The sequence below is a fragment of the Lissotriton helveticus genome, chromosome 5_1, assembly GCF_964261635.1.
Source record: "Lissotriton helveticus chromosome 5_1, aLisHel1.1, whole genome shotgun sequence".
Classification (NCBI taxonomy): domain Eukaryota; kingdom Metazoa; phylum Chordata; class Amphibia; order Caudata; family Salamandridae; genus Lissotriton; species Lissotriton helveticus.
In genome coordinates, this window is record NC_136065.1 from 23,400,942 (window position 1) to 23,421,707 (window position 20,766).

Below are 20,766 nucleotides of genomic sequence, written 5' to 3' on the forward strand. Positions count from 1 at the left end.
TTCGGTGGTCCTGATGAGGGCTGCCAAGGCCTTGCGCCTTGAGCTCCCCGTCGCTAAGGTCAAACCTAACATTCTGACCGAAGTGTTTAAACCGCAGTCATGCCCTCAGGAGCCTCTGCTGCCGTTTAATGAGGCCCTGACGGATGTCCTTTTGGGCACCTGGTCCAGGCCCGCTTCCGGTGCGCCGGTTGACCGGAACGTTGCCAGGCGTCACCGTCCGTGCTCAGACGACCCTGCCTTCCTCTCCACCCATCCCTCCCCGGAGATTCTGGTGATCCAGGCCTCCACTTCACAGTCCGCATTCCCGTCGGCCCCGCCCGATCGGGAATCGAAGCGGTATGACAAATTTGGCTAAAAGGTCTTTTCCTCTTTGAGCGCTGGACTGCGGTCTTGTAATACCGCGTGCCTCTTGGGCCGCTACACCCACTCCCTGTGGGATACGGTCGCGGAGTGTCTGCCGCAATGCCCGCAGGAAGTGCGGGACAAGCTCAACCAGGCATTGGTTGAAGGCCGGGACGCGGCGAGGTACTCGATCAGGTGTGGTCTTGACACGACCGACTCGCTGGGACGAGCTATGTCCACGACGGTGGCGATTCGTCGCCATGCTTGGCTGAGATCTGCCAACTTCTCGCCGGACGTCCAGAATGCCCTCATGGACATGCCATTTGATGGCAGTCGCCTGTTCGGTGACAAGGCGGACAACGCGCTTGAGCGCTTCAAGGACTCCAGGGTCACGGCCAAGTCCTTGGGTCTTTCGACCCAGCGCCAGCAGACGGGTTCGTTTCGCCCCTTTCGTGGCCAAGGAAGGGGCGGTCCCACGCGAGCTGCCAGCCACGCGCCGCAGAACGCTCCCCAGCGCGGTGGCGGCCGTGGATTCCGCCGTGGTGGCGGTAGAGGGCAGCGGCGAGGTCAGTCCACACCTCCCCCCGCTGCAGCCTCCAAATCTTCCTAGTCCGAGCTTTCGAGCTCACGTGACGCCAGTGGGTGGCAGGGTTCGCCATCACCACTCCCGCTGGCGCGCGATTACATCGGACAGGTGGGTGCTGCAGCTCGTCCGAAGGGGCTACTCCCTCCCCTTCGAGTCCACTCCTCCAGCCATGCCACCGCAGAACCACCGTGTGTCGGGGGACCACTTGACACTTCTGCAGGAGGAAGTTACGGCCCTCTTGGCCAAGGGGGCCATCGAGCGCGTTCCTGGGCCAGAAGTAGGGTGTGGTTGCTACTCCCACTACTTTCTGGTGCCCAAGAAGGACAAAGGAGGCCTCCGTCCTATCTTGGACCTAAGGGACGTCAACGGCTTTCTCCGGAAGGAGAAGTTCAAGATGTTGACTTTGGCTCAGGTCTTGGCTGCTCTAGACCCACAAGACTGGATGGTAGCGTTGGACTTGCAGGATGCGTATTTTCACATCCCCGTCCTGCCGGCCCACCGGCGTTACCTGCGGTTCACGGTAGGCCAGGAGCACTTTCAGTTTATCGTGCTCCCGTTCGGCCTTACCAGCGCCCCACGGGTGTTCACGAAAGTGATGGCGGTGGTCGCAGCTCATCTGCGCCGGTTAGGGGTTTCAGTCTTCCCCTACCTCGACGACTGGTTGTTGAAGGCGGGCTCGCCCCAAACAGTCGTCCACCACCTTCAGATGACGGCAGACCTCCTGCACGAGCTGGGGTTTTCCATCAATGTGCCGAAATCACACCTGTGTCCCTCTCAAAAGCTCCTTTTCATCGGAGCGGTTCTCGACTCGGCGCAGTTTCGGGTTTATCCTCCGGAACGGCGGGTTCGGGATATTCAGGCTCTGATTCCCATCTTTCAGCCGTTATCCCGGGTTTCGGTCAGGTTGACGCTACGGCTTCTGGGGCTGATGGCCTCCTGCATCCTTCTGGTGCATCACGCCAGGTGGCGGATGCGGGCTCTGCAGTGGGACCTGAAGTTTCAGTGGGCCCAGCATCAGGGCAACCTATCCGACCGTGTCCTGATCTCGGAGGGCACTGCGAGACAGTTGCAGTGGTGGCTTACGGACCGCGATTGGGTCAGAGGCAGATCCCTCTCCCTTCCCCAACCGGAGCACGTGGTTGTGACGGACGCGTCCCTCCAGGGCTGGGGTGGCCACTTGGGAGAGGCGGAGATCAGAGGCTTCTGGTCTCCGGCGGAGTCCCGGCTCCATATCAACCTGTTGGAGCTGCGGGCGATTCGCCTAGCACTGAAGGCATTCCTCCCCTTTGTCAACGGGAGTGTAGTGCAGGTGTTCACGGACAACACCACCGCCATGTGGTATTGCAACAAACAAGGCGGAGTGGGGTCGTGGACCCTTTGCCAGGAGGCTCTGCGCCTCTGGCAATGGCTGGAACGTCAGGGTGTGACTCTGACGGTTCAACACCTGGCAGGTTCTCTGAACGCCAGGGCGGACGAACTCAGCCGTCGGTGCTCGGTGGATCACGAATGGCGTCTGAACTCGGACGTGGCGAACGGCCTCTTTCAGCAATGGGGAGAGCCGTGGTTAGATCTATTCGCCACAGAAGAGAACGCGCAATGTCATCAATTCTGCGCGTTGGAGTTTCCAAGACGGCACTCGCTCGGCGACGCCTTTCGGCGCGAGTGGAGCTGCGGTCTGTTGTACGCCTTTCCGCCTATACCACTTCTGCCCAGAGTGCTGAAGAAGATCAGGCGCGACCGGGCCCAAGTTATCCTTGTGGCTCCGGACTGGGCTCGAAGATACTGGTATCCCGAGCTACTCAGCATGTCGGTCGGTCCCTCGATCCGCCTGCCCCTTCAGGAGGACCTTCTGTCGCAGCAGCAGGGGACGGTCCTCCACCCGAACCTGTCCAGCCTCCACCTCCATGCGTGGAGATTGAGCGGCGGCAGTTGAGGCCATTCGACTTGCCTCCTGAAGTCTGTGATGTGATTCTGGCAGCCAGGCGTCCCTCCACGAAGTCGGTATACGCCTGCCGGTGGAACAGATTTGTGGCATGGTGCACAGCAAAGGCTGTGGATCCCCTTTCTGCCCCTCTTTCCGAGGTTCTCCTCTTCCTTCTTTCTCTTGCCCAGCAGGGCTCTGCTCTGGGCACTATCAAGGGCTACCTTTCTGCCCTTTCCGCCTTCTTAAGGCTACCTGATCAGCCATCTTTATTCAAGTCCCCTATTGTACTGAGGTTCTTGAAAGGCATCACGCACATGTATCCACCTGTTCCGTTCGTGATGCCTCAGTGGGACTTGAATCTGGTTCTGACATTCTTGATGTGTGCTCCCTTTGAGCCGCTTCATTCCTGTCCTCTCCGTCTTCTCACTCTTAAGACGGCCTTCCTGGTTGCCATCACCTCTGCCAGGAGAGTGAGTGAGCTCCAGGCTCTTTCTGTCAAACCTCCTTTCATGTCCGTCCATCCTGACAAGGTGGTTCTTAGGACTAGGCCTTCTTTCCTGCCCAAAGTAGTTTCTGCTTTTCACATCGGGCAGTCCATCACCTTACCCTCCTTCTTCCCGCCTCCGCATCCTTCAAAAGATGAAGAGCGGCTCCATCGTCTGGACCCAAAACGTGCGCTTTCATTTAATATGGATCGCACACGCCAGTTCCGGGTGGATGACCAACTGTTTGTTGGCTACGTGGGTGAGAAGAAGGGAAGGGCGGTACAGAAACGCACCATCTCTCGGTGGGTCGTCCTGTGCATCAAAGCATGCTACTCTTTGGCTCGGAAGGAGCCTCCTGTTGGGCTGAGGGCCCATTCCACTCGGGCTACGGCGGCTACTACTGCCCTGGGCCGGGGAGTCCCTTTGCAGGACATTTGCCAGGCGGCTACGTGGGCCTCGCTGCACACCTTTGCGAGGCACTACTGCCTGGACAGTCAAGTCCGGAGGGATGGCTTCTTTGGCCGTTCGGTCCTCCAGGACTTTCTGGTGTAGGTTGTATTGGTTCGCAGACCCACCACCGGGGTTGGTATTGCTGGGGTATTGTGAGAAGTTGGCCTGATGTGCAGTGTTCACTATTCTAGTGATCACTATATATCAGTCCAAACAACCCTTATTGATGATTGGTTGTAAGTCAACCTTATAGACCAGCTATCCTAGTAGCATGGATACGAGCAGTCTAAGGCTAAGACTCTAGAGGGCGTGTTAAGCCAGCTGTTTTACCATCACATTACCCCTTGAACACCCAGTGAAAGGACACCACACAAGTGTTATGAAAATAAACAATGTATTTATTAGAATCACAACAACCCTGTACTCTTTATGAGGACAGGGTGCTTGGCACACAACAAAACTCTTACGAAAATACTTTTAAGTTAGCACGTTACACAAATGCCCGAGGGGCACGAAAAACCATATACACTAAAAGTGGAATGCGAATTACTAGCAGGTAAGTAACAGGTCTAATAGGCTTTGGAATCGCTAGGACTGGACTAGGGAATCGTTAGATTACTACTAGGAGGCCCAGGGGACTCGGGTGCAGAGTGTGCACTCTCACGCGGGATGCGGGACAAAGTCTATGGAGGCTAGTAAAGGCAAAGTTAGTGTTCACGGGCGAACCCGACCTGGTAGGAAGAAAATGACAGTGGATCCTGACCCTTGGATAGTGAGGCTATGCTGGGACACCGGAGTGCCGAAGTTACCTAGCCCAGGGGCTGCAGCTGCATAGGTCTGAAAAGACGTCGGGGATCTCGTTGCCGGACCGGGAGCCTGGAAGGAAGAAGGTGCTGGCAGGCGACCAGTGAAGGAAAGTTCGATGGATCCAAGCCTGGATCAAGGAAGAAGAAAACCTGAAAGCAGAGGGGACCAAGTTCTTGAATCACTAGCCAGTGATTAAGTGGGCACCAGGATGGCACCGGGCGAAGTCACCGCAGTCAGGTGAGTGGGCGCTGCTGGGCTCTGCAGTCTCTCGGACCAGGAGGCGTTGTCGGCGACCAGGATGGAGGTGCGAGCTGTCCCACGAAGGATGAAGTCGTTGGTGTCGAAGTTACCCAGGATTGGGCAACAAGCCGTGGCTAATTCAAGCCCACGCGGTGGACTCAAAATGGCGTCTTGAGTGGACCAGGAGGGTCCGGGGTGCTCCTCTTCTGGAAGGGAGCAAGGGCCAGTCTGGAGCAACCAGACCAGCAGCAGAAATGTCGTCGGGCGTCGTCAGGAAGGCCACAAGCCAACGGGCTAGTAGCCAAACAACGCGGTGAGCAGCGGAAAGCAGAAGGGCCCCACGCAGATCGTGGAGATGCTGGGGGGCTGCACTTCGGAGCTGGAGCTGCTCAGAGTCGGGGCTTCTCGGACCCCAAAGCACTCACCAGTAGATTGCTCGGCGGGCTTGCTGGAAAGAAGTCGGGCAGTCTTGCAGATGGCCGGTCCCTTGAGGTCTCGTCGCACCCACGGTTCTCAGCTGGGCTGTAGAGGTGGGTAGAGGTCAGAGGTGCCAGGGAAGCCGGTTCTCGTCGAGCTGGGCAGTCGGATTCCGGAGGAAGGACTTACAGCAGACCGCAGTGTTCTTAGATGGTGCCTGCGGATGCAGGGTGACTACTCCTTAGTCACAAGGGAGAAATCTTAGGAAGAAGTCTTGAGTTCCTTTCGCAGAAAGTAGTTTCAGGATTCAAAGATGATCTGATTTGGAAGGGGGCCAGTCTCTACCTTTATCCTGTAAAAAGGGGCTGGCACGCGACTAAGTCCTGCCCTATGGGTGGGACTAGGAGGGGGGTGGTTACACCCACTTCCTTGGCGGGCTTTTCCCCGGCCCAGGGTCTGGAGTGACCCTGGAACTGGTTCAAGCCGGCCTATGCACAGTGAGCACCGGGGTGCTACTTGCAGTCACCTTCCTCTAAAGCCCTGCCTACCTACAATACACAAAACCCTGTCTGGGACGGTGCTGGCACCGCCCCTGGCAGGAAACCCTTTGTCCTTGTCTCCTGCTCTGGGAGGACTCCCAGCAGCAGGAGGGCAGACTTGTGTCTCGGTGGCAGCATCCATTTTGTGGATGCTAAGGCTCTGTCTGACTTTTAACCGGGTTATAGGTTACAGGCATGTCGTGTCCCTCTAGAAGGGTGGAATGCTAACCCCGTCGCCAGAATTGGCGAGGGGTTAGTATTCCAATTCGTATGACACCTTACTCGACATGTTTTGATAAAGCGATACCAGAGTTGGCACATAACCGCGAGGATTATAATGCACTTAAGAGTATATGGTATGCGATATCATGGAAACGGCTAAGGGATGGATCCCGAAAGCCGCAGACAGGCTCAGCTCGTGCCAGAGCACCATCTCACACGATTCCAAGCACTCTGCCTTCAGGATTGTTAAGGCCTGCCATAGGAGTGACTGATAGGAGATCTGTGTGTCCATTTTAGGGTTAGATATAGGTATACTATCTCTAAAGCAAAGGGTGAGTACACCACCTTGCCCCAGCTGTCGTGCAGCCAGTTGTGTCAGTTTTAGTTAGTCAATCCAGGGGTGGCATAATACATGCTTCAGCCCCTGGGAGACTTCTGGGTACACCTCAGCCCTGGGTACAGGGACTTGGAGAGGGCCCAGTGCCAATTCAGTACCTGAGTACAATTTGGATAGAGAGAACAGCTAGGCTGTGGGTCTGATTAGCAGGCCCACAGCCAGGGAAAGTCGTAAACCAGTGCAGCAAAAAGCAAAAATCTGGGTGATCATAGGATTGCAGACCCTACTCTCCTACATGACCCCCCCCCAAACTTTGGGACAATAAACTAACCTTGACCAGGTGAGTCTTCTTGCTCTAAGTGGAAATACCTGGAGAGCCCATCAGCATTGCTGTGATCAGTCCCAGGTCTATGCTCCACTGTAAAATCCATCCCCTGTAGGGAAATGGACCACCTAAGCAGTTTGGGGTTTTCACCCTTCATCTGATTTAGCCACAAGAGGGGCTTATGGTCTGTCTGAATGGTGAAGTGAGTGCCAAACAAGTAGGCCCTCAGCTTCTTCAGGGCCCAGACCACAGCAAAGGCCTCCCTCTCAATAGCTGACCAATTTTTCTCTCTGGGTGTCAACCTCCTGCTAATGAAAGCAATAGGCTGATCATTACCATCAAAATTCAGTTGAGACAGAACAGCTCCCACACCCAACTCAGAAGCATCTGTTTGGACAATGAATGGCTTGGAGTAATCTGGACTCTTGAGGATAGGTGCTGTGCACATGGCCTGCTTTAGGTCATTGAATGCTTTCTGACAGCTTGCTGTCCACTGAACTTTCTTTGGCATCTTCTTGCTTGTCAGGTCATTAAGGGGGGTCACTATGGACCCATAATTTCTGACAAACTTCCTATAGTACCCAGTCAGGCCCAAGAAAGCTCGAACCTGAGTCTGGGTGATTGGAGGAGTCCAGTCCTTGATGGCCTGTATCTTACTCTCCAGTGGCTGAACCTGGCCTCCACCTACAAGGTGGCCCAGGTATACAACCTGTGACTGCCCTATCTGGCACTTTGTGGCCTTGATAGTGAGGCCTGCCTTTTGCAGGGCCTCCAACACTTTCCTCAGGTGGACCAGGTGATCCTCCCAGGTGGAGCTAAAGACAGCAATATCGTCAAGATAAGCTGCACAGAAGTCATCCAGCCCAGTGAGGACTTGATTCACCAACCTTTGGAAGGTGGCAGGTGCATTTTTCAGTCCAAAGGGCATTACCACAAATTGATAATGCCCTCCAGGGGTAGAAAATGCTGTCTTAGGTTTGGCTTCCTCAGCTAACCTGATTTGCCAATACCCAGCTGTCAAATCAAATGTGCTTAAGAAGTTGGCAGAAGCCAATCTATCTATAAGCTCATCTGCTCTTGGTATTGGGTGGGCATCAGTCTTAGTGACTGCATTGAGGCCTCTGTAGTCTACGCAAAACCTCATCTCTCTCTTACCACCCTGGGTGTGAGGCTTTGGCACTAGAACTACTGGGCTAGCCCAAGGGCTATCTGAGGGCTCAATGACTCCCAGTTCCAACATTTTCTGCACTTCAGTTTTGATGCAGTCTCTAACATGATCAGGCTGCCTGTAGATTTTACTCTTGACAGGCAGACTGTCTCCAGTGTCAACATCATGGGTACACCAATCAGTTTGGCTGGGTGTCAGAGAGAACATATGTCGAAAGGATTGCAGAACTTGCCTGCAATCCTGTTGCTGATGTTCAGTGAGGCTGCCACAAAAGACAACACCATCAACTGACCCATCATCAGGATTCTGAGTGAGCAGGTCTGGGAGAGGGTCACTCTCTTCCTCCTGTCCCTCATCTGTGGCCATGAGCAAGCTCATGTCCTTCCTGTCAACATATGCCTTGAGCCTGTTAACATGGAGCACTCTGAGAGGGCTCCTGGGAGTTCCAAGGTCCACCAAGTAGGTAACCTCTCCCTTTTGCTCAATGATGGTGTGGGGCCCAGACCATTTGTCTTTCAGAGCTGCTGGGGCCACTGGCTCCAGCACCCACACCTTCTGTCCTGGCTGGTACACAGTCAGTACAGCCTTTTGGTCATGCCAAGCTTTTTGAAGTTCCTGGCTGGCCTCAAGGTTTTTAGATGCCTTTTCCATATACTCAGCCATCCTGGAGCGGAGACCAAGTACATAGTCCACTATGTTGGTTGCAGGCTTTTTGAGAGGTCTCTCCCATCCTTCCTTCACCAAACACAGGGGTCCCCTTACAGGATGCCCATACAGAAGCTCAAAAGGGCTGTAGCCAACCCCCTTCTGTGGGACCTCTCTGTAAGCAAACAAGAGGCAGGGGATCAGGACATCCCATCTTCTCCTAAGAGGTTCAGGTAGTCCATGAATCATCCCTTTCAGGGTCCTGTTGAATCTCTCAACAAGCCCATTGCATTGTGGATGATAGGGTGTGGTGAACTTGTAGTTCACACCACACTCTTTCCACATGGCAGTCAGATATCCTGACATGAAGTTTGTACCTCTGTCAGAAACGACCTCCTTAGGGAAACCCACTCTGGAGAACACTCCAACTAGGGCTCTTGCCACTACAGGGGCTGTAGTGGTCCTAAGGGGAATAGCCTCAGGATACCTGGTGGCATGGTCCACCACCACCAGTATAAACTTGTGTCCTGATGCTGTCTGGGGTTCCATTGGACCAACAATGTCAATCCCCACTCTTTCAAAGGGAACCCCCACCACCGGTAGTGGTATAAGGGGGGCCTTTGTTGTGCCACCTGACTTACCACTGGCTTGGCAAGTGACACATGAGCGACAAAACTCCTTGGTATTCTCATTCATATGGGGCCAGTGAAAGTGTGAGACAAGCCTGTCCCAAGTCTTTGTCTGACCTAAATGACCTGCAAGGGGAATCTCATGGGCCAAGGTGAGAAGGAAACCTCTCAGAGACAAGGGGATGACCAGCCTCCTGGTTGCACCAGGCTTGGGGTCTCTTGACTCAGAGTACAGGAGTCCATCTTCCCAGTATACCCTGTGGGCACCTGTGGCATTCCCTGCAGCCTCAGCAGCAGCCTGCTGTCTGAGGGGTTCAAGGGAAGGGCAGCTCAACTGTTCCTTCCCCAGGTCTGCTCTGGAGGGTCCCCCTGAGCCCAGAAACTCAACTTGATCAAGTTCAAGCTCTTTAGGCTCAGTTTCCCTCAGCTCTGCTAGATCAGCCTCCTCAGAGACTTGATCCTCAACCTGGGGCAAGGGGGAAGGCAAAGCCTTACCCTTACTGCTCTTCTTCTTGGGAGGTGTCTGGTCCATAATTTCAGGATCCAGCACCTGTTCAGTGGGGCATCTTCTGGCCTGTGACCTAGTCACAGCAAGCACATGTGCTGGCAAGCCTAACATCTCCATGTGAGTCCTCTGCTCCACTTCTGACCATTGTGATGACTCCAAATCATTGCCCAACAAACAATCAACTGGGAGGTCTGAACTGACTACAACTTTCTTTTGTCCCTTCACTCCACCCCAGGAGAAAGCTACAATTGCCACACTATGACTAGTAGTGACATTGCTGGCATTGGTCACCAGGAAATCAGTACCTGGCATGATCTGTCCAGGGTCCACAAAGTTAGGTGTCACCATGGTGACACTGGCACAAGTGTCCCTATAGGCCTGAGCCATTTTGCCATTAATCAAAGGTGTCTGCCTGTATTTGCCCAAAGTATTGGGACTTATTTCAGGGGACATATCCATATCCCCTGTACAGACAAGGACAGCCTGAGTGAGTGTGCCAACTAAGTTGTCAGACCCCTCAGTACCCAAGGTTAACCCAACTAATGCCTTGGGAGTGACACTACCACTACTGACTGTACTAGGGGGTGCAGTTGCTTTAGGAGCTGTAGTGGTAGGAGTTTGTCCTCCTCCTCTTTTGGTGCACTCACTAAACCAGTGAGATTTACTTTTGCAGTACTGGCACCACCTTTTTGACTGGCCTTCTTGAGTCTTCTTCTTCTGGGAAGCCTGACCCCCACCCTCTTTGGTTTGTTGGGGACCTGGTGAAGACTTCTGGTCATTTTGCTCATTCTTAACATTACCCTTCTGGTCTGCTTTCTTCTGACCACCCTGGTTCTGGTTCTGGTTCTGCTTGATCCTTGTCCTGACCCATTTGTCTGCCTTCTTTCCCAATTCTTGGGGAGAGGTCAGATCTGAATCAACAAGGTGCTGGTGCAGCAACTGGTTCTGACAATTGTTTAAAATTTGTTCTCTCATCATTAGATTATACAATCCTGTGTAATCTGTAACCTTGCTACCCAGCAACCAGCTCTCCAAAGCCTTAGTGGCACAATCCACAAAATCAGACCAGTCCTGAGACTGAGTTTTCTGGGTGTCTCTGAACAGCAACCTGTACTGCTCAGTGGTTAAACCAAACCCATCAACCAGTGTATTCTTCAGGACCTGGTAATTGTTAGCATCCTCCACTCTTGTAGTGAGGAGCTTATCTCTACCTTTACCATCAAAGGAGAGCCACAGTATAGCTGCCCACTGACTCTGGGGAATGTTCTGCACAGTGCAGGCCCTCTCCAGAGCAGCCATCCATTTCTGGATGTCATCCCCTTGCTTAAAGGGGGGCACTATTTTAGTCAGGTGTTTAGTATCTAAACCCTTCTCTCTATCTCTTGGGAGATTGCTGCCATCAGTGGGAGCTAGCCCACTCATCTGCTGCTCTCTTGCCAGGGCAAGCTTCTCTTTGGCCAGGGCAATTTCTTCCCTTTCAATCCTCAGTTCAGCTTGTCTCATCCTAGCTTCATGCTCCTTTCTCTGAGGGGAAGTAAATCTCCTCTGTGGAGGATTCCTTCTCCCCTGAGAAGAGGCATTAGAGTGCAGAGATCTATTGGAGTCCCTAGAAAGAGATCTATCTCTCCTAACTCCAAGGTTAGGCCCACTTCGGGTTAGTACTGGGGGGCCCCCAGATCCTAGCCCAAGTAAGTCTAAGTTGGTCCTAGTTAGCCTTCTGACTACCTCAAGACCCTTGTCTACCTCATCCCCAGAGAGTACCTCCTCATCCTCCTCCTCAACTGCTGAATCAGTGTTGGGGAGGTCTGGATCCCCAGAGGTTCCCTCTAAGGCTGGCATGCTCTCATGTAACTGAGAGAGCTTTCTGGCATCATATGTCTCTAAGAGACCTATCAGAAAGGGAAGGGTGGGGTTAGACCCCTGCTTCAGTTTCCTGGAGACACAGAGTTGTCTCATCTCCTGAAAATTGAGAGCTGCATATCTTGAAGTGACCTGTGGAGGGTCAACACTGACCAGGGGAGTCTCAGTAGAGTCCCCCTGAGTCGACATGCTTTTCTAGTGAGGTGTAAGTGGTGCACTTACCTACACTATATGTTTGCCTACTGATCCCTTGCTAGAGTTGTAGTTTAGGGTGTGCTAGGCCCTAGGAGCTACAACAGCTGGTTCAGTAGAACTCAGAGTATTCTAAGCTAAGTTATATGTACCTTTAGTACTTATGTGATCTTTCACAAGATATTCTTAGGGCATGTGTGGTAAAACAACAGCAAGCTCAAATCCCAACCGCTGCTCACCAATGTGAGAAGTTGGCCTGATGTGCAGTGTTCACTATTCTAGTGATCACTATATATCAGTCCAAACAACCCTTATTGATGATTGGTTGTAAGTCAACCTTATAGACCAGCTATCCTAGTAGCATGGATACGAGCAGTCTAAGGCTAAGACTCTAGAGGGCGTGTTAAGCCAGCTGTTTTACCATCACATTACCCCTTGAACACCCAGTGAAAGGACACCACACAAGTGTTATGAAAATAAACAATGTATTTATTAGAATCACAACAACCCTGTACTCTTTATGAGGACAGGGTGCTTGGCACACAACAAAACTCTTACGAAAATACTTTTAAGTTAGCACGTTACACAAATGCCCGAGGGGCACGAAAAACCATATACACTAAAAGTGGAATGCGAATTACTAGCAGGTAAGTAACAGGTCTAATAGGCTTTGGAATCGCTAGGACTGGACTAGGGAATCGTTAGATTACTACTAGGAGGCCCAGGGGACTCGGGTGCAGAGTGTGCACTCTCACGCGGGATGCGGGACAAAGTCTATGGAGGCTAGTAAAGGCAAAGTTAGTGTTCACGGGCGAACCCGACCTGGTAGGAAGAAAATGACAGTGGATCCTGACCCTTGGATAGTGAGGCTATGCTGGGACACCGGAGTGCCGAAGTTACCTAGCCCAGGGGCTGCAGCTGCATAGGTCTGAAAAGACGTCGGGGATCTCGTTGCCGGACCGGGAGCCTGGAAGGAAGAAGGTGCTGGCAGGCGACCAGTGAAGGAAAGTTCGATGGATCCAAGCCTGGATCAAGGAAGAAGAAAACCTGAAAGCAGAGGGGACCAAGTTCTTGAATCACTAGCCAGTGATTAAGTGGGCACCAGGATGGCACCGGGCGAAGTCACCGCAGTCAGGTGAGTGGGCGCTGCTGGGCTCTGCAGTCTCTCGGACCAGGAGGCGTTGTCGGCGACCAGGATGGAGGTGCGAGCTGTCCCACGAAGGATGAAGTCGTTGGTGTCGAAGTTACCCAGGATTGGGCAACAAGCCGTGGCTAATTCAAGCCCACGCGGTGGACTCAAAATGGCGTCTTGAGTGGACCAGGAGGGTCCGGGGTGCTCCTCTTCTGGAAGGGAGCAAGGGCCAGTCTGGAGCAACCAGACCAGCAGCAGAAATGTCGTCGGGCGTCGTCAGGAAGGCCACAAGCCAACGGGCTAGTAGCCAAACAACGCGGTGAGCAGCGGAAAGCAGAAGGGCCCCACGCAGATCGTGGAGATGCTGGGGGGCTGCACTTCGGAGCTGGAGCTGCTCAGAGTCGGGGCTTCTCGGACCCCAAAGCACTCACCAGTAGATTGCTCGGCGGGCTTGCTGGAAAGAAGTCGGGCAGTCTTGCAGATGGCCGGTCCCTTGAGGTCTCGTCGCACCCACGGTTCTCAGCTGGGCTGTAGAGGTGGGTAGAGGTCAGAGGTGCCAGGGAAGCCGGTTCTCGTCGAGCTGGGCAGTCGGATTCCGGAGGAAGGACTTACAGCAGACCGCAGTGTTCTTAGATGGTGCCTGCGGATGCAGGGTGACTACTCCTTAGTCACAAGGGAGAAATCTTAGGAAGAAGTCTTGAGTTCCTTTCGCAGAAAGTAGTTTCAGGATTCAAAGATGATCTGATTTGGAAGGGGGCCAGTCTCTACCTTTATCCTGTAAAAAGGGGCTGGCACGCGACTAAGTCCTGCCCTATGGGTGGGACTAGGAGGGGGGTGGTTACACCCACTTCCTTGGCGGGCTTTTCCCCGGCCCAGGGTCTGGAGTGACCCTGGAACTGGTTCAAGCCGGCCTATGCACAGTGAGCACCGGGGTGCTACTTGCAGTCACCTTCCTCTAAAGCCCTGCCTACCTACAATACACAAAACCCTGTCTGGGACGGTGCTGGCACCGCCCCTGGCAGGAAACCCTTTGTCCTTGTCTCCTGCTCTGGGAGGACTCCCAGCAGCAGGAGGGCAGACTTGTGTCTCGGTGGCAGCATCCATTTTGTGGATGCTAAGTCTCTGTCTGACTTTTAACCGGGTTATAGGTTACAGGCATGTCGTGTCCCTCTAGAAGGGTGGAATGCTAACCCCGTCGCCAGAATTGGCGAGGGGTTAGTATTCCAATTCGTATGACACCTTACTCGACATGTTTTGATAAAGCGATACCAGAGTTGGCACATAACCGCGAGGATTATAATGCACTTAAGAGTATATGGTATGCGATATCATGGAAACGGCTAAGGGATGGATCCCGAAAGCCGCAGACAGGCTCAGCTCGTGCCAGAGCACCATCTCACACGATTCCAAGCACTCTGCCTTCAGGATTGTTAAGGCCTGCCATAGGAGTGACTGATAGGAGATCTGTGTGTCCATTTTAGGGTTAGATATAGGTATACTATCTCTAAAGCAAAGGGTGAGTACACCACCTTGCCCCAGCTGTCGTGCAGCCAGTTGTGTCAGTTTTAGTTAGTCAATCCAGGGGTGGCATAATACATGCTTCAGCCCCTGGGAGACTTCTGGGTACACCTCAGCCCTGGGTACAGGGACTTGGAGAGGGCCCAGTGCCAATTCAGTACCTGAGTACAATTTGGATAGAGAGAACAGCTAGGCTGTGGGTCTGATTAGCAGGCCCACAGCCAGGGAAAGTCGTAAACCAGTGCAGCAAAAAGCAAAAATCTGGGTGATCATAGGATTGCAGACCCTACTCTCCTACAGGTATCTATTCTAAGGTAAGGAATCTAATACTAACCTGTTTCTTTCAGATGAACAAGTTACTTACCTTCGGTAACGATATATCTGTAAGAAACAGTAGTTAGTATTAGATTCCTTACCGCCCCACCCATCCTCCCCGTTCTGCGAACTGATACCTAGGGTTAAGGACATCCCTTTCAGGGCCCTAGTTTCAAATGGCACCAGTGTTGGTTCTCACATGGCTCTGCGTGTTCTGGCGCGGAAAAGCTGTGTGCAAAGAACTGACGTCAGCGCGCGGAGGCGGCGTCTATATACTCCAGCGACGTCATCACGGCGCACGACGCCGACGACGGACGCGGAGCCGCAGGGGACGCCTGCAGACGACGCCTACCGACGCGCAGGGGTACTGCTACGCAAAAGTTTCCGGATCCAGACTGACGCCTGGGGATATTCTAAGGTAAGGAATCTAATACTAACTACTGTTTCTTACAGATATATCGTTACCGAAGGTAAGTAACTTGTTCATTATTGCTTTTTTATGTACCGTGGGACTCCCACTCTGACGACGGGGAATGATTCAGGCATGTGAATCTATGAAAGACACCAATACTGGAGAACCACAGATTACAGGTAAGTAACTATTGTTCTTCTTCTGCAGAGACTTCTTTACAGTCTTTTGATGTCCAAGTTGGTATTGTCGTTCAACCTAGATAAAACTAAGTACTTAAGTACTTAAGACAACTAGACATTATTTATTTATTTATTTATTCGGGCATTTGGTATCACACACATCTCACTCCCGCAGAAGTCTCTCAGTGCTGCTCATGAAAGGATAAAACATTCTAAAACAGCCAAGTCTTCAAATCCTTCCTAAAGGAGGCGAAGTCTGAGCAAGGGCGTGGACTAAGAAGGAGTTTGTTCCAGTCAGTTATGGGTCCCATGGTACAGGTTTAATCTCTTAGAAGCAATTTGTTTCATGTTTTTGTATTTTAATGATTTTTTCATAAAAGTAGTGGCATTCCTGATGGTATGCACATCAATAAACAGTATGTAGAACTGCCAGATGCTATCAAACATATCCCAGAAACAGTCTGTTTCCACATGAATGTTTTCATTATTCTGTTACCCTAATGGTAACATAAATTGTGTCTGGTAAGCCTCTTCTGCAAGAAGGGAAATGATCTACTCCTGCATTACTGAAGTGTGTAAAGTGGCCACTTGTACATACCTTTACAAGATATGTTCTAATGGATACTTCTAACTGCAGCTTCCTCACCTTTTTACCAGATTGACTCTGGAAGTTTTTACACAAGTTCTCCTGTGTGTTGTTAGGTATATCTTGCAGCTTCAGGTCGACTTTGGTCCACCCCAGAAGTGATGGAGCAGAGCTGCATATAGACTCCAAACCTAATCACTGACATCAGTTCCTTTGTTTGTGTGCCTTTGTGTGTGGGTCCTTAATGCCACTCCCTTTTCAATGGTTGACAGATTCTTTCTAAAACTCTTCAAATTGTGCTGAGATTGTCGGAAACCTATAACGTTGATGCACCCGCACAAGATGTGTCTCAGATATTTGGGCTTGGCATGACTCCAAGTTGAGCGAAGAATGTGCCCTCATGCACCCAAAGGGGATATGGGACTGACAAACAAAGTTGTATGTTGCTGAACTCTGAAAGAAGTCACAGATGTAAAAGAAAATCCTATTTCAAGCTGAAGGCACCAATTATTTCCCACTCTCGAGGCCGCCCCCCTCATCACGTCCTCTTTGCAGTCAGGAAGAAGTAGAAACGAAATTTGAGCCCTATCCTGACACTCTTCCCAAAGTACAGTTTGCAGCACATGCTCGATCATGGACCCGATTCCTCAACCGATCCCTTTGCGCCCTGAGGCATCGCAATCATCACAGATCCACTACCGAGTGGGATCTCACGAGGTAGGAATGCTCAGATGACTAGCAACGCCAGTCTCATGAGTGTGACAAACAGTGTTCATACTTGCAGTGTGCAGGTTTGCATTGATCAGGTGTAGCATGTACCATGATGTGGCGTGATAAACAATAAAGGTTCATGTGAACCATCAGTACACAAACGGTGTTTGGTCGTTGGAGAAACTCCATGTTTTCTGCAATTGTTTAAACAATTACATTTTGTTTGGGGTTTCAGATATGCCCCTGAGGAAGGGACCTTGCTGTCCCGAAAGCATAGGGCATGAAAATGAATAGGACATAAATATTTTGTGTAGTGCATAAAATGTTAAGATTTTTCATTTGTGTTAAAAATTACGTATCAAAGAAATTTATGACATGAAGATTTTGTTGTGTGGAATAAGTATGAGGTACTAGCAATATGGTACTAAACACAATGAAACAACAGTACTAAATGAATAAGTTAATGCTTTAGAATGAAGTACAAAGTAGACTGTGTTCTATATTGTGATTGAACAAATCCCTATATTTGGTTTAAAATGAACAGTGCACACCGCATCCAAGTCAGCGCAATTGTTATGTGTTGCTGGCAACAGAGTTTAGCCTCATAGATCAGCACGGTAAGAATCTTAATCCTTTCGAGTTTCATTAACAGCAAGGCTGTAAGACCCATATAGAAGGCATTAAGGTAATCCGAACTCTTTCGCCTTGAACTATTGTTCTTTTACAATAGTTTTGTTTTAGTTTGGATTTTTACTCTCTGCACCTTGTTTCAAATGGTATTAGCTAGTTGTTCAGATCTAAAGTTTTGAACCTCTCTCTCTTTATAATTTTCTTCATCTATTGGTTCTGCTGCCACTATTCCCTGTGGCTCTAATCCTTCGGGTGATGATGTTCTCATTGTTGTTTGTTCTTTCACCAGATGGAACATGAAAATGCTGCAGTGCTGCAAATGTAGTCAGTGGTTTCACGAGGCCTGCACCCAGTGTCTAAGTAAACCTCTTCTCTACGGGGACAGGTAATCCTTATTTAGTAATAAACAGACCATCTCCAGCTCGTGTAGCTTTTTAGAAGCGTAGTGTGTCATGTTGTAGCTATACAAAGCGTGTTTGTGTTTTATAGCTCCAGTTGATACAATAGGTGCTCTTCATGTTTGGGTTTGTTTTCTACCTTTATCGTGTGAGTTTGGTAAATGGTCAATTTGGAGGAGTGCTGAAATGTACAGTTCAAATTGCTTGCAGAGGGGATAAAGTGAAAGCTCTATCCATGTTTCCCTTTATTTGTCTAACCAAGTAGCACCCATAAAAAGTGCCTGCCGCAAAACATATGTTAGAAAAATATGATTAACTTTATCAGGGTGACCATCAAATATTCCCAAGGCACTATGTGAATCAATGACTGTAAGGCCAACCTTTGGAGGGTATTGACTGTGTTTGGAAAAAAAACAACTGGATACTACTACTAGCTCACTGAATTGCCAAAGCATTTGACTTATGGGTTAGTGACGTCCAAAAGTGAGATCTGATCTTGGTGGTGTGGTTAGAACAAATAGGTCAACTAGCACATCTGCTACTATCAATAAATATATTGTTCAAGAAGTGTAATTCCTTTATAAAAAGATATAAGCATTTATTTTAAGGTCTTGGTTTACATTAGCATAATATGCTAGGTAGTTTGACAGAGTCTTATTGCCAAAAACTCTTGTTGCAGAGATTATATTACTTAGTCACGGAGTTCTACTAGCCAGTGAGTTGTCAAGGCAGCATACAATTCTACATATGTGATAAAAAGGCAGGAGGAAGTGGATATTGCATCTAGCAAGGAATATCCTGGAGGCGTTAAACAGGTTTATTGAAGGAGCTTTCGACAGTGGTTCCTATCGAGGTTAGGGGTTTAAAAGGTGGAGAATGGCAGGTGAGAGGCACAGGGGACCTGATGGCATGGTCAGTCTGTTTCAGTACAAAGAAGTGTGGGTAAAGGATGCAGGGGTGCATGGGCGTTCTAACTTGAGGTTTATGTTGGCTTTCAGGGTCTTGATTATCCAGTGGCCTCTGTTGGACACTGGTTCGTAAACTTACAGCCGTTTCACTGGGGGAACCACAGAACAATGTGGATGTGAAGGAATTTAGGCCCTAGCACTCTTGTCAGTGCCACTTGTTGCAACAGTCTTATCAGGCAGGGATCGCTGCAAATCACAGGAATACTGAACGTTAGCACTAGCCTTAATCTGGCAGGTAGTCTGCAAGCCTGGCAATACAGCTCCTTTCCTTCCTATAAGGCGCAGCAGCAAGAAGTCTTATCTCTGTCCTGTGGTATATTTCCGACACTCCAAGGCAGATTGTTAATTTCCACTGATGTTTAAAATTTGTTCGAATAAAAGCAGTCAAGACTGCCATCAAAGTTGAAAATTGCTCTAGATAAAAATGCATTTTGTATGGATGACCTTTATGAAAATTCATCGTTTCTTCAGACTAGATGAGGAAATATTTCCAGAAGTTCTAGTTCTCTGGTGCCAGTTGGTGCTGCTGCAATATCAGACTCAGTCTTTTGAGACGTCATGCTTGCTTACTACTCAGCGAGCCTCCTGGAGGCACCTAATCAAACCAGTGAAATATTTTGCGAGATGAGAAAACCAGTGTCTACCAAAACCACTGTAATGGCAGCTCCAAGTTTTGCAAAGATCCTGTCAACTTAAATACAACCTATTTGAAAACAAGATTCCCAAAATTCGACCCATCTTTCAAAGGCCCTAATTAAAATACCTATTTCATCCAATCAGCTTACCCCAAATCCACTACCTCTTGACATTCTTACACTCAAGAGAGACTACAGCACTTTATCAAATATACCACCGGACTTCTGCCCAGTAACTCGTATACAAGACGGTATGAGCAGATTGACCCATGACTAGTTGCTTACTGTTGATCTCAGCTTCGTCCTTAAAGCTTTGAAGATCCCAGTGAACTTACTAACTACTAGCTAATCTCTAGCCTACGTAGCACAGTCCTGGAACGGCATGGTTCAATTTCGCAAGTTTATGGACGCTCATGACATCCTGATCAATAATCAGAGGTAAGATGTGGAAGGAACATGGAAACAGTTTATCTTCATAAAAGTTAGGCGTTTGCTGCATTGACTGAAACAGCTGGGTTTATTAACTCATCCCGCCGATCTTGTTAGATCAAAAAACACTAGAATAACAGTGCTTCTTTGACCAAGCAGTGTTGTGCTAAGTTCTTCAAGGTTTAAACCTGTAACTTTTATTGCTTAACATAAACACACACTGAGGTTGTCGCATATAATCCTCTACATTCCCTAATGAACATGGATTACCCACAGATTGACGTTCGACTTGAGAACAACCAAGACCATTGTTCTTAGATATCACATGGTCTTGAATGTATAGTTTTAGATGACATTGTTGCATGCCTAAGATGCAGCAAGACTGAAGTCATTAGTTTGGAAAATCAGACAGGCAATTTGTTACCATTTGATAGTCTTTTTACGGTGAACTACCCACACACTAGCAGGACACGTTAGTCAGTAGACTACTACAGTGCAAGGAGCACCAATTGTCTAGTGCTTTCATTCCTGGACCACAGGCAACAAAGCCTACATCAGTGGTCCAAAGAAGGCCATCTTGAAACTTCAGAGATTACAAACTTAAGCTGACATTAAAATAAATATTTGCTTCAGGTCTAAAAGGTCTGCTGTTCTGTCTCCTAGTAGAACTTAATTTTACATGCTGTTTTTATTTCCTTTGTTATCATAATATGTTACGTTAATACTATTTTTTGAGTGCAGTCACTCTTAGCACTGAAAGATCTGATCTGCTTGACTACTGCTGACCAGTTGTCATGGAGATAGGCTTTGCCTTTACACTGTGTTAGCATGAGCTTATTAGAAGTTTAAACGCCATTTTTCCTCTCTGCTGCTTTTGCACACGGCACACAATATTTATAAATGTTTAGAGTCTACCAGAATATTTTGCTTCACATGAGAATATGTTTTCCTATAGTATCAGTCCTGCTTGGTAAGCTATGTCTGAACAGTGAGTGCCGAGGCCTTCAAGGTTATTTCAACACAGTGGTTGTTGTTCGGTCTGATCAGCGCACGTTCTAAACATAACACATATGCAGCTGTGGCCACCTCTGATTTTGGCGCATTTAATAATGCACTGCGCAGAGCATGCACACACAGTTTAGAGAACATTCACATGCAGAGAGCTGGCGTAGAAAAT

The 20,766-nt window shown here is 49.7% G+C and overlaps 1 protein-coding gene across 5 annotated transcripts in view; it reads left to right on the forward strand.

Moving 5' to 3' along the window:
• Positions 1–20,766, forward strand: part of PHF1 (PHD finger protein 1) — an 836,267-nt gene that overhangs the window by 305,671 nt on the left and 509,830 nt on the right. For all 5 annotated transcript variants that reach the window (XR_013594654.1, XR_013594655.1, XM_078641645.1 and 2 more), the window contains one exon: positions 17,449–17,544. Coding sequence is in view for 3 of the 5 variants with exons in the window: in XM_078641645.1 (XP_078497771.1) it covers positions 17,449–17,544 (96 nt within the window). In the remaining 2 variants the exon portion in view is untranslated. The remainder of the gene's footprint in view (positions 1–17,448; positions 17,545–20,766) is intronic.